Source organism: Mobula hypostoma, chromosome 12 (genome assembly GCF_963921235.1).
Source record: "Mobula hypostoma chromosome 12, sMobHyp1.1, whole genome shotgun sequence".
Taxonomy (NCBI): domain Eukaryota; kingdom Metazoa; phylum Chordata; class Chondrichthyes; order Myliobatiformes; family Myliobatidae; genus Mobula; species Mobula hypostoma.
In genome coordinates this window covers 32,513,742-32,526,656 of record NC_086108.1, presented here as the reverse complement: position 1 = coordinate 32,526,656, position 12,915 = coordinate 32,513,742, and the positions used below count along the sequence as shown (strand labels likewise).

General features: G+C 36.9%; 1 protein-coding gene across 10 annotated transcripts in view; it reads left to right on the top strand.

Annotated features, from left to right (window-relative positions):
- Positions 1 to 12,915, top strand: part of prrc2c (proline-rich coiled-coil 2C) — a 104,139-nt gene that overhangs the window by 81,434 nt on the left and 9,790 nt on the right. For 6 of the 10 annotated variants that reach the window (XM_063063792.1, XM_063063793.1, XM_063063797.1 and 3 more), the window contains exons 23-28: positions 6,235 to 6,327; positions 6,839 to 6,940; positions 9,445 to 9,631; positions 9,962 to 10,168; positions 10,881 to 11,002; positions 12,341 to 12,477. In XM_063063792.1, the coding sequence (XP_062919862.1) occupies positions 6,235 to 6,327; positions 6,839 to 6,940; positions 9,445 to 9,631; positions 9,962 to 10,168; positions 10,881 to 11,002; positions 12,341 to 12,477 (848 nt within the window). The remainder of the gene's footprint in view (positions 1 to 6,234; positions 6,328 to 6,838; positions 6,941 to 9,444; positions 9,632 to 9,961; positions 10,169 to 10,880; positions 11,003 to 12,340; positions 12,478 to 12,915) is intronic. The other 4 variants (XM_063063799.1, XM_063063791.1, XM_063063798.1 and 1 more) reach the window with 2 other exon arrangements.

The following is a 12,915-nucleotide window of genomic DNA, read 5'->3' as shown; positions in this document are numbered from 1 at the left end:
TGTTCTTATGAATTAAAATGCCAGTGCAAGTATCCAGAAGATATACACATCAGTATACATAAATTAAAAGAGAATGTGAGTGAAGTACCTTTGAAAACATTGAACTCTAACCTCAAATATTGGCCAGTGCTATACGTTGATTCTAAGTGTACACAGATCAGTGATTATTGGGAAACTAAGTCCTTGTTTAGTATATGATAACCTGCCACTAAGGCCCTCTATGTACCTAATGGTTGGTTAGCTTCTGTCAGTCTTGAAGAACAATGGGAGATGATGATTATCATCACAAGCCTGGGTGGAAGTTAAGGAGATCCTGAGGTGCCCAGTTGTCAAGGCCCCCTCTTGGCCTCACCAGTGTAGGCCAAAGGAAAGCTTGTGTAGCAGTACGTTTGGCACCAGCTTGGTTGCAGGAGCTACCAGAAGGATATTCAGAGACATCCAGCTGCCTTGGGGGCTCCACTCTGCACTTACTGTCTGGGTTTAGTCACATAGCCTTTTTCTGTCCAAGGCTGCCCACAAAGCAGTGGATTTATTTACCCATAGCTGGAGATCTGGTTCATGAGCACCAGGGCATGTGCAGGGACCAGACTTCATCCCCGTCCTTTGTAGTTCAGCTTGAGTCTTAACGGAGTTCAGTTTCCATGTGTTGCCCACAAGGAGGCACTACATGGGGCTTGCTGTTGGAAAGAGTATGTACTAACAGGGGGAGACTTACACATTCAGTTCTCCTTTTTGCAAGACTGCTAGCCAGAGGTGGAAGCTGGAAGTGAGAGCAACAAGTACTACCCACTACACTTAGCACTCTAGACGTATCAGAACAATCATGTTGACACCATTGGGTATACCTAATCCACTCAAGTAATGAACGGTGTGCCTCAATGTTCTAAAAACTAACACAGACAGCTTACTGAAATACTTAGACTGTTGTGATTGATGAGCCACTTGAAGTCTAGAGTTGTAGATGTAACAAGGCTTTGCCCTGTCACTCAGGTGTCTCAGATATCCTTAAGATGTGTAATCATTCTATCTTTCTTTTTAAATCTTTTTATTGAACAAGTATACAAAAAGGTAAGCCATATAAACATTAATACAATGTTAAAATATAATAAAATTACAGAAGGTATCAATACCAAAAAAGAATACTACAAACAATGTAATTTAAACATAAGAAACCAAGATAACATAATAGTATACTAAATTTTATATATATATCAATAGAAAAAAAGAAAAAAAAAACCCAAAAAAAAACCCACCGTGCAACTAACTAAAAGCAAAGCAATGGGCTAACTTGAAACCAAACAGAGTTAAACTTAAAATCACGTCCTCAATCCCGACCTCCATTAAAAACAGTGAAAAAAAACAAGAAGGGTATACATTACATTAAATGAAAATATCGAATAAAAGATCCCCAAGTCTGTTCAAATTTAAATGAAGAATCATAAAGGTTACTTCTAATTTTCTCCAGATTCAAACATATTATCGTCTGAGAGAACCAAAAAAAGGTAGTTGGAGCATTAAGCTCTTTCCAATGTTGTAAAATACATCTTTTCGCCATTAAAGTAAGAAATGCAATCATTCTACGGGCTGAAGGGGAAAGATTACTAGAAATTTTAGGTAATCCAAAGATAGCAGTAATAGGGTGAGGAGAGATATCTATATTTAATACCTTAGAAATAATATTAAAAATGTCTCTCCAAAAAGTTTCCAAAGTAGGGCAAGACCAAAACATATGAGTTAAAGAGGCTATCTGCCCCGAACATCTATCACAAAAAGGATTAATATGCAAGTAAAAACGCGCTAACTTATCTTTGGACATATGTGCTCTATGAACAACTTTAAATTGAATTAGGGAATGTTTAGCACAAATAGAGGAAGTATTAACTAATTGTAAAATCTGCCCCCAATCATCCACAGAAATGGTAAGCCCCAATTCCTGTTCCCAATCTACCCTAATCTTATCAAATGGAGCTTTCCTAAGTTTCATAATAATATTATAAATCATAGCCGATGCACCTTTCTGACATGGATTAAGGTTAATTATCGAATCTAAAATATATGTAGGAGGAAGCATTGGAAAGGAAGAAAGTATAGTACTTAGGAAATTTCTAACTTGTAAATATCTAAAAAAATGTATTCTTGATAAGTTATATTTATTAGATAATTGTTCAAAAGACATAAGGGAACCATCTAAAAATAAATCCAAAAACCGTAAAATACCCTTAGTCTTCCAAGTTTGAAAAGTGCGATCCGTAAAAGAGGGAGGAAAAAATATGTTACCTAAAATAGGAATCGCTAACCCGAATTGATTAAGATCAAAAAATTTTCTGAATTGAAACCAAATACGCAAAGCATATTTAACTATCGGGTTAGACACCTGCTTAAGGCGTTTCGAATCAAAAGGGAGAGAGGAACCTAAAATAGAGCCAAGTGTATAGCCCTGAACAGATTGTAGTTCCAATGCTACCCATTTAGGAATAGATAGTATATCCTGGTCAAGTAACCAAAATTTCATATGTCGAATATTAATTGCCCAATAATAGAATCTAAAGTTAGGTAATGCTAAACCTCCATCTCTCTTAGCTTTCTGTAAATGTATTTTACCCAGTCTCGGATTTTTATTCTGCCAAATAAATGAAGAAATTTTAGAGTCAACTTTATCAAAGAAAGATTTTGGAACAAAAATTGGTAATGCCTGAAACACATATAAAAATTTTGGCAAAAAAACATCTTAACTGCATTAATATGACCAATCAAAGTTAAATATAAAGAAAACCATATAGATGAAAGTTGAGTAATATGGTCTATTAATGGTAAAAAGTTAATCTTAAATAAATCTTTATATTTACAAGTAAAGTGTAATCATTCTAATGCATGGTGTATTCATCTATTGTTTCCCTCTATTACGGAAAGTAGCTGGCCACAATCTGCACTTGTACTTGACCAATGTCTGAAAAAATCAAAATATGTCATGGAAGTAATTTGAATGTTTCTTTATTTGTACGTTAACTAAAGAACCTAGCAATTTTTCATGGAGTCTGGGACAGCCTTTCACATACAAGTAAAGCATTTCAGAAGGTTATAAAAAAAACCAATGTATTTATACATTACAGTGCTGTATGTGCAGATTTAAACTGTGGTTGTATACTTGTTTTTAAAAAATTAGAACTGCGAATTGTCTGTGTCTACTTGACACAAGGTTAAAATTTAAGGGAATGTAGATTTCTTCCAAAAGGCTGATTTCTTGAATGAGTATCTAAACTACTGTCAGTGACCAAACTTGAACCAGTCTGGTTAGTCTCCTCTGACCCCTCTCATTAACAAAGCATTTTCACCTGCAGTACTGCTGCTTGCTGGATTTTTAAAAATTATTTTTGCACCATTCTTTGTAAACTCTAGAGCAGGGTTTCTCAGCCAGGCTACCATCTGTGAGATATCGTGGTTATTTTTAAAAAAAAACATCATTTTTTGGGCTTGACAATGTGCAATGCAGTGGTGGGCAGTGACTGAGCAGCCACATAGCAATCTCATTAGAGGTCTCTCAGCCAAGTATGGCAGTGCACAGTAGGACCATGTTTATTTGGTTAAGTCCATTCTCAGTTTTTGACATGAGATAGGGGAGGCCGTTGATAATTGGTGAGCACTGTTGCCCGAAGGGGAGCGCGGTAGGTTGATAATTGGTGAGCACGGAGGGGAGGATAGCAGGCTGATGGTTAGCACTGTATTGCAGAGTGGAGGATGGTAGGTTGAAGAGAAGAGTGAAGTATGTTTTCTGAACATTGAATGGACCAGCCCAGCTTGGGATGTGATATCAGCCTCTCCCTCCTGAATTAACTCCCCCAGCTTTCCGTTACACACCGCCATCTGACTTATGGGAGCAAACAAATTACCAGTGTAGTAGAAAACTGAAGGGATATTTTCATTCTAAAGACAGTCCAGTGTGGCGATTTGAATTTTTTTTTGGAAGAGGAGGATTCTAGTCCTAGGCCTAAGGACAATTCTGATAAGGTTAATGAAGAATTACAATCTTCTGAGTCATTTCATTGCAGTAGTGCAACAGCAGACACAGAAAAAGTCCGTCTTTACAATGAAAGCTACTTATCAACAGGTTTTACATGGACTTGTGATCCAAGTTGTCCTATTCCATTGAGCCTAGTTTGTGGCAAACAACTTGGAAATGCAGAAGTGACTCCAGCAAAATTGAAAAGACACTTAACTACTTATCACAGCTATATGACACAAAAGTGCTGATTATTTTAAACAACTATTGGAATCTCAAAGCAAACAGATTAAAACTTATGAAAATAGTCATGGTCAGTAAAACGGCTCAGGAAGCAAGTTATTTAGTAGCTTTAAGACCAGTTCACTAGAGAACATTTTAAAAAACTGAAAACCTGAACAAAGAACACACCAATCTCCTGCTACACACAGTAATCTGGTGGATTAGTAGAGGAAGAGTTCTCAACAGGGTGTTTGAGCTGAAAGGTGAATTACAGGAGTACTTTGTGAAGAAAATAGGCCAGATTTTGCTGAATGCTTTGAAGGTGAAGAATGGCTGCTGAAACTAGCATACTTAATGGACATTTTTCATCATATGAACATAGAAAACCTACAGCACAATACAGGCCCTTCGCCCACAAAGCTATGCCAAACGTGCCTGAGCTGTGCCTGAGAAATTACTCAGGGTTACCTGTAACCCTCTTTTTTTTCTGAGCTCCACATACCTGTCCAGGGGTCTCTTAAAAGACCCGATTGTATCCGCCTCCATCGCAGTCTCTGGCAGCCCATTCCACGCACTCACCACTGTCTGTTTTTTTTTAAAAACTTACCCCTGAACCGGTTGAACACGTCTCTGCAGGGCCCTGGAGAAAGTGCTTTGACTTCAAGTGACAAGGTTTTTGGATTTAAAAGGAAAATGAATCTTTGGAAAAATCGTGTTGCAAAAGGAAATCTTGAAATGATTCCACTGCTTCTTTGGCTTGAGAGTGAGAAAGGATATCAGGAAGTCTTTAATCTTATTGAAAGCCACCTGGAAGAACTGCAGAGCAAAATTGAACAGTTTTTTTCTCCCTTTCAACACAAGTGTTTTACTGGGTGAGGGACACTTCCTCTGAATCTTCTGCTCATCCTGAGAACTTGACTGCAAGAGAAGAGGGAGAACCTTGTGAGCTGCAGTCTGATCATGCATTCAAAATAAGATGTACTGACCTGCCCCTGGACAAATTCTGGATTTCTGTGAAAGAAGAGTATCCTGCTATTCATAAGGGATGCAAAGAACATTTTGCTGCAGTTTTCAACTTTTTACATGCATAAGCAAACTTTTTCTTGTTTAACAAGCATCAAGAGCAAGGTTAGAAATCATTTCATTTCAGTTGAAGGTGAAATCTGTGTGCGCTTATCTCAGTTTGACCCAGAATTGAGAAATTTATTATGTTTGCCTTATGAGTTTTTAAAATTTATGAAAGGGAAAGACAGATTAATTTCAAGAAAGCAGAGCTAAAAATTCATTCTCTACTCAAAAGAGCATTGACAATTAATTTTAGATTATTATATCTACAACTTACTGATCACACTAACGTACTGTGAGCTGTAACTTTTATGCAGAGGTTCCCTGAGACCTGAAAGTTATTTCAAGGGGTCGTCCAGGACAAAAAGATTGAGAAAGGCTGCTCTAGAGGCTGTGAAAATCCCAGGGGGTCTGCAGTTTTTGAGATACTTAAACCACCCCATCAGCAGCAGCAATCATTATGTGATCAAAGTCACTTGGATCATAATTCTTCCCCATTCTCATCTTTGGTCTGAATAATATTGAATCTCCCGACCATGTCTGCTTGCTTTTATGCAATGAGTTGCTGTCACATGATCAATTAAATATTTGCATTAATGAGCAGGTGTACCTAATAAAGTGGCCACTGAATGTATTTTACCTTCTAATGTCAGGAATATTATTCTTTATAATTATATGCCAGAGATTTGTGGTGGATTCCAACCTAAACCTTTTGGTGTCAGAAACATGAAATTTTAAAAAAACATGATTTAAATTTCATATGTTCCATGGCGTAGTGGGCACAAATATTAAAAGGTTAGATGTTTTCTAGTTCACAAAATAACCTGTCTCGATTCCAAAGTGTGGAGATAATTTGGGACAGTACAAACCAGTTAGTATGCTTTGTGTTTTAGATTTGACAGCAAATGTGTACTTTAAAGTTCTGAATATACATCAACTTTAAATCTTAGGAATCAATGACTGATTATACAGCTCCATCCTCGTCACTGCCAGATTCGGTGTCAACTGGCAATAGTAAAATAGAGGATTCCCTGGCAAGCAATGTAAGTAACACAACAAAGAACACTTGTTGTATGTTTTGAAGTGCCATTCCATTTCACAAACACTTTTTGAATAATGAGCTTCCTGCTGAAGATTACTGAAGCAAAGCTGTGTCATGTAGGTGATCCTGTTGCCAGGTTAAGTATTACTGTTAGCGGCTGTACTATTCTCTATAAGGGAACATCCAAACTGTTTATCTGCACAATCGCATAACAGAGGCTTGTGTTCGCACATAACTTTAAAATTGATATGTTCACTTAATTTAAAGAATAGCTTGCACTAGACCAGGTGAAATGCAACTTAAAATTTCCTGCACCCTAAGCCCTTTTCAGAAACTTAATGTATTTATAATTATCTGAAGCCTGTGTTGTTTAGAATCACCACTGACCTCTTGTGTAAATAGACAAAAATACTTGCAGTAATGTTAAATGTATGGGATTTTTCTGAACATTTTTGGATTCTGTAGTTTTTCTAGTTCCAGTGAGAGTGTGATGTGTGTTGCCTGCATTTCAGGTGCCCCTGCCCCACACCCTTCCCATCCCCAGGAGGGAGACTCTACAACAGAGCTCCAACCTGACACCAGTCTCTCCCGCCACTGTCGACTTCACCCTCAAGGTATGTACTTGATCCCTCTAGGGGTATTTTGATATGCAGGGAGAGAGCTGGGTGTGATGCATTTGTACATCGTTTTACCCTACATTTTACCTTCCATCACCTCTACCTGAATATCCCATGTCCATTAAACTGTCATGATCTGTAACAGTGCTCCTCCTTAATATTTTTGCTGGTGTAATGCTTTATGACTGAGGATCACAAATCTGCAGTTTATCCAAAGCACAGCTATTTTGTATACCTTCAGGCCCATGAGTATTCCAGGCTGCTATTTCATTTAAACTGTTGTTGCAAGTGTTGTACAGTCATCTACAAAGTCCTTTAAGTTTGCTGCTCTTTTGCCTCAAAGAATATCATAGGATGCGCCACTGTTAGAACACATCAGTTGTTCTGTTCATGGGTTAACTTTTCCAAAGGTTATCAGGTGACTTTAGGATAGCTTATAGTAAAGGAGAAGCTAAGTGTACTGTGGGTGTAGTCTGATTAAAGTGAGACAGATTTAATAAGCTGGCATCTGATTTATAATTGACCTGTTACTGCAGTTGAGAAATGCTTGCTGTCAGTTGTTCATTCAGCTTCTTACAAAGCCATCTGTCCTCTTAATAAATCGAACAGCAAGAATCATTCAGATTGTTATGCCTTTGCTACCTAAATGAAAGAGTTATTCAAAAATGCTGCGCATTAAACCTCTTCAAGTGCATGTCCAGCTGCCTTTGGTTTCATCATCCTTTCAGGTAATGCATTTCAAATCTTAATGAACGAAGCAATGTTTCCCTACTAAATTTTATTCCAAGAGAGACTACAGCTACTTTGTTTCCATGTAACAGAATGGCAATGGCAGAGACCCTTCTATGAAGCTGATTAGTAAAATGGGGTTTTGTAACAATTTGGCAAACTTTAAAATTGCATTTTTGGGATCAGTTTACAAGTCACTGATTTCCACAATGTGGTAGATTGTCATGCTGGGATTTGAACTCACCAGCTTTTAATTACTAATACTATGGTGTATATTGAATCAGATTTTCCTGCCTACTTTATATTGGCTATCCAAAGGAAATGGAGTACACCGTTAAAGTAAAACTTTGCTAGTTTCAGATCTCAAATTGATGTGCCTTTACTCATTTAGTAGTGTAGGGAATCCTATAATTCTAACAATGAAATGTTAATCAATTTATGTAATTCCTTATTATTTTAATCTCTGAATATAGATAAAACTTCTCCCCCAACCCCATACTGATGGGAAAGATGACTAGATAAACCTTTATTTACATCTAACAATTGCACTCAGTTGTACCTAATTGCTGATTTATTGTGATCTCAATTTAAGGGTTTGATTCCTTTCCTGTCCTATACCCAGCTAATACAGAATGAAGTCTCACCAAAGACAATACGAGTGAGGAATTATCTAGCTTTGAGATTTTGCAAGTTTAAAGAAACACATACACAAATAATCTGCAGATTTTAATCATATTTTACTCATTGGTTTCCAATCATATTGGTAATTTGTTTTTGTATTAAATTCTTTAATCAAAATGTGATACTTGTCAGTATTAATGCCTTGATTTTAATTGTAGCAAAGTCTATCACTACTGCTTTACAAAAAGTGTTTACAAAAACAACCATAGTACAGCTTTTTGCATAACTTATTCAATACCTTGAGTGCCAACATATTGAATGAAGGGGAAGTGTCATTCATTCTGTGCCCTGCAGGAAAATCCTCTGCCATCAAAATAAATACTACCTTACCAAAGGAACTTGTTTAATTTTGCATGCACTGACTCAGGCCGTGGGCAAAGTGGCTATATACAAATATACCATTCCTTATGCACATTAAGTAACATTGTCCCATGATGGTGAGGACACTGGGGTGGTGGTGATCTGTTTAGTTTTGTGAAGAATAAATTTAGAAAAAAGCAAAAACCATATTGAAAAGGTAAGTAATTTTTTTTCTAATTTGACTTTCTAGGTCACAGTTTTAAAACAAGTTCTGTTACATATATTTGAAGTTTAGTCTTCTAAAGTACTTTTAAATGACTGTACAGTTGAAAAACTCAAAATATTGAGCTTTAAGCTTGTAATAAATGTTAGCTTAATTTAATTGAAATAATCCAGCATTAATGATGGTGCATTTAACATGGTGCTTTTTTTTTGAGACTATCATTGTTTTTGAAGTACATTGTAGTGATGTAAATTATCATTGCCAGAGTTCTCTCACCGCTAGCCATTGTTCCATATTATACTAACACTTACAAAAGGTTTAGGAATAACATGGAGATTTTAAAGGCAGGCTAAATTTTTTTTTGTACACAAGATATCCTATTTTGTTGCATAACATCTCGATACCTGTTATCATCAACCTATTTTAAATCATTTTTGTCTGGTCTTGTTTATGAGCAGGTTATGATTTGGGATGCTGGATATTAAAATGGGATTGTGAAATCGATTACAGCTAAGTGAAATCTGACCTTGAACACAGCAAAACAAATGGACTTTTCTTTCTGTTTAAGATGGAATGCGCACGGAAGGCCTGGGAGAACTCGCCAAATGTAGGAGATAAAAGCTCTCCAGTGACCTCGACAGCATCAGCAATCAGTAGCAGTAATGGGGGGAGCAGTAGCACTTACAGTTCCTTCTCCAGTGCTTCCATGCCTCCAATTCCAGTAGCTTCAGTCACACCCACTACATCCCTATCAGGTAACTGCAAACTAGTGGCACTTTTAGAATATTATTTTACTATATGGTGAACTGCAGATCACTCCTGTTTTCATTAGTTTATCTGTAAAGCGGTGAGATGGTTTAATTATTCTAGTTTATTGAATATAAAGCAAAGGTTCTTAACCTTTAGAGAATATTAAAGAAATTAAATTCAAAATGATTGTTTTCTTGAAACTAATTTCCAATAAGGTTTGCATATTACAAGGCATGCTTTAGCATTGTTTCAAATAATAGCTTCCATAAATGTTGTTAATTGCTGAGTGTAGACCAGCATGGATTTGTTGTACTTATGGTCGTCTTTGCTGTCAGCAGGATCAGGGACGTACACTACCTCCTCACTGAGTACTAAAGCAACCTCCACTTCTGACCCACCCAATATTTGTAAAGTCAAACCTCAGCAACTGCAGACCAGCAATATGGCACCTGCAAGTCATTTCTCTCAGATAGGCTGTGTAACATCTCTTCTACCCCAGCAACAACAGAATCCTCAGGTGTATGTCTCCCAATCTGCAGCAGGTATGTTATGATCTAAGTTTGTGGTATTTGGCTTGAAACTGGAGCTTTTAAAGTAAATAGCAAATGGATTTTCATTTAAAAAGTAGTTAAATACTGTCAGGGTGGACTAACAGGTCCTTGTGACTCAAACGCTACAAATAATGGCATAGATCCAGTTTGAAATATTTATTAGCTACTCCAGGAAATTAACAGCTTTTGTACTTTGCAAATCCCCATGATTCATTGGCCTTTCATACTAATGTCAAATTGGGGAACACTAGTTTATGAAATGTACAATTGTCTCTATGAAATGTTGGTCTTCGACAATTGCTCACATATCAGTTGTTATGTTACAGTATGACCTAAAAACTGAGTAGTGGGGAAAGTTGTTAATCAGCATGCTAATCACTTTTTAGTTTGTGCAAAGTTTTGATTTTAGGTCCCCCTCAAAGTTATGGCCTGGATCAGTTTTTCATTGAGCATTGTTATCTTGACTGATTCAGTCATTGAATTTAAAGCTCATTTACTGTATTAAACGTGGTTATGAAATTGAATGGGAATAAATTTCAAAAACAAAATACGATACACAGCTATAGATGTACATATCTGGCATGAGACCAAGAGCAAATTTGTACCTTATAGTATTTCGGATATCTTATTTTCAAATGAGTTTTGTTTCATTCCTTTATGATTAAAGTGCAGAAGTCATAAAGAAAATCTTTTTAACTTAAAGAGCCTGCAGCGCAGATCCCAACCTTCTACATGGATACCAGCCATTTGTTTAACACACAGCATCCTCGCTTGGCTCCTCCAACTCTGGCACAACAGCAAGGCTTCCAGGCAGGACCTTCTCAAGTAAGATTTGCCTCCTTCAGAATTTTGTCTGATTGCTTATGAAAATCAATTTGGGTAAGCTATCGAATTTCTTGTCTTCCAAAGGAAACAACCTGACATTAACTGAATTTTCAGTTTGTCCTTCTCAAATCCCATGATTAGAAGACATTTCATTTGGGCATCATTCTTCAAGGGAATGATTTGCAGTATTGGCAGCATGTTCTAATGCATATGTATGTGAATAAATTACCATTTTTATTACATCTGACAAGTGGAACTCTACAAAATGTTCTCATCATGGTAAATTTATTTCTCTTGAAATGAAGATTTAAAATGAAGTAATAAATGAGCAGAACCATTTGGGCAAATTCAGGACAATTTAGTTTGAAAAGTCAATATAATAGTAATGAAAAACCAAGAATTTTTACCAATATCATATGGAAGTAATCTGAAATGTAACTTTGTATAGCCAAAACAAACATTTGAGAGAACGGATGAAATGGTGGAATAGATAGAATCCACTGTATATTATATTTGTAATGGCTGCATGATTCCTCTGCAATGTTTTATATTTCACAGCATCCAAAACAGCTTTGTAATAAATTAATTCTCACTTGAAAATAATATTTCAATTTTGTGTGGATATCTTTTTACTTAATTCTGTCATTCTCTAATAATAGTTATGGAAACTTGGTGTGCAGTTCTTCTCAAACCACACCATTTAAAGAGCTTTCTGTATATCTGATAATGAATGAAAGTATGCTTCCCAGGAAAGTCAGCAGGTATAACTAACTGTAAAGGTAGAACTTTGGTAAAATTATACAAGTTACCATTGGAGCAGATCTGATATAAGAACTGTCCTGAAATGAAGCTTAGCTCCATGACGCAGAGTATTGCTATTTGTTCAAGGGATGTGGATATTGCTTGCAGGATTGCCATTTATTGTTAGTCCCTAATTGCTGCTTTTGGCATTTAATTGAGCTCTAAAACAGCCAGCAAAATTGTGTGTGAAGTTGCAATTAGTCTAGATCAGGCCAGGTTGTCAGATTTCCTTCCTTGAGGGAAGAAAAGATATTTGTGAACCACATGGATTTTTCCAGCAGTCTAGTTTTGAATTAAGTTTATTATCCCAACTTTAAACCTGCAATTGAGATTCTGGAATTAAAACATGCCCCCGCTGAGTAGTCTGGATTTCTAGATACACGTCCAGTAACACTATCACTGTGTTGAGCCATGCGCATCACATAGCTTGACTGTACCTAATGCAATTGTGTCAGCGTTTCTGGTGAGACCTTTTAGTTATATGGAAAGATGCGAGTTCAAGGAAAATTACCGTTTTTCTTTCATCTTTTGCTTTAGCCAACTGCAGTCCAGCAGATCTCCATACCTATATATGCACCAATTCCTGGACAACCTCAGGCTCAGCTAAGCTTAGGAGGAGGCCCTTCTGTTTCACAAGCCCAGGAAATGTTCAGCACATCCCTGCAACCTTTTAGGTAAAGCTGCTGCCAAATCATTATGCAAAATATGCATGTTTGTTTTTGATATCAAGAGCATAATTCAGATATCAGTTTAATCCACTAATATTTGGAGCATTGAAAATTCCCATTGAATAAAAGTTTCTATCAGTTGAATTAACCAGTTTAACACTTTGGTTTGTATTATAACTAGTTACTTCTGTGTGTGGTCGGCTGGTGGCACAATGGCATCAGTGCCGGATTCCAAAGCAAAGGGTCCCAAGTTCAAATCTAAGTTGGGCCACCCCCCGAGCACGCTTTCTATCCGTGCCGGGTTGGGCATCGAGCTAGCCACTCAGCCTCGTAAAACGAAAAGGGTCGAGTCAGGAACATACATAACGTGACCCGGTTAATCCAAAAGGAGACCAATCCGGACACCACGCACCAGACATGAATGGCTGACTGTCTGATGCGACA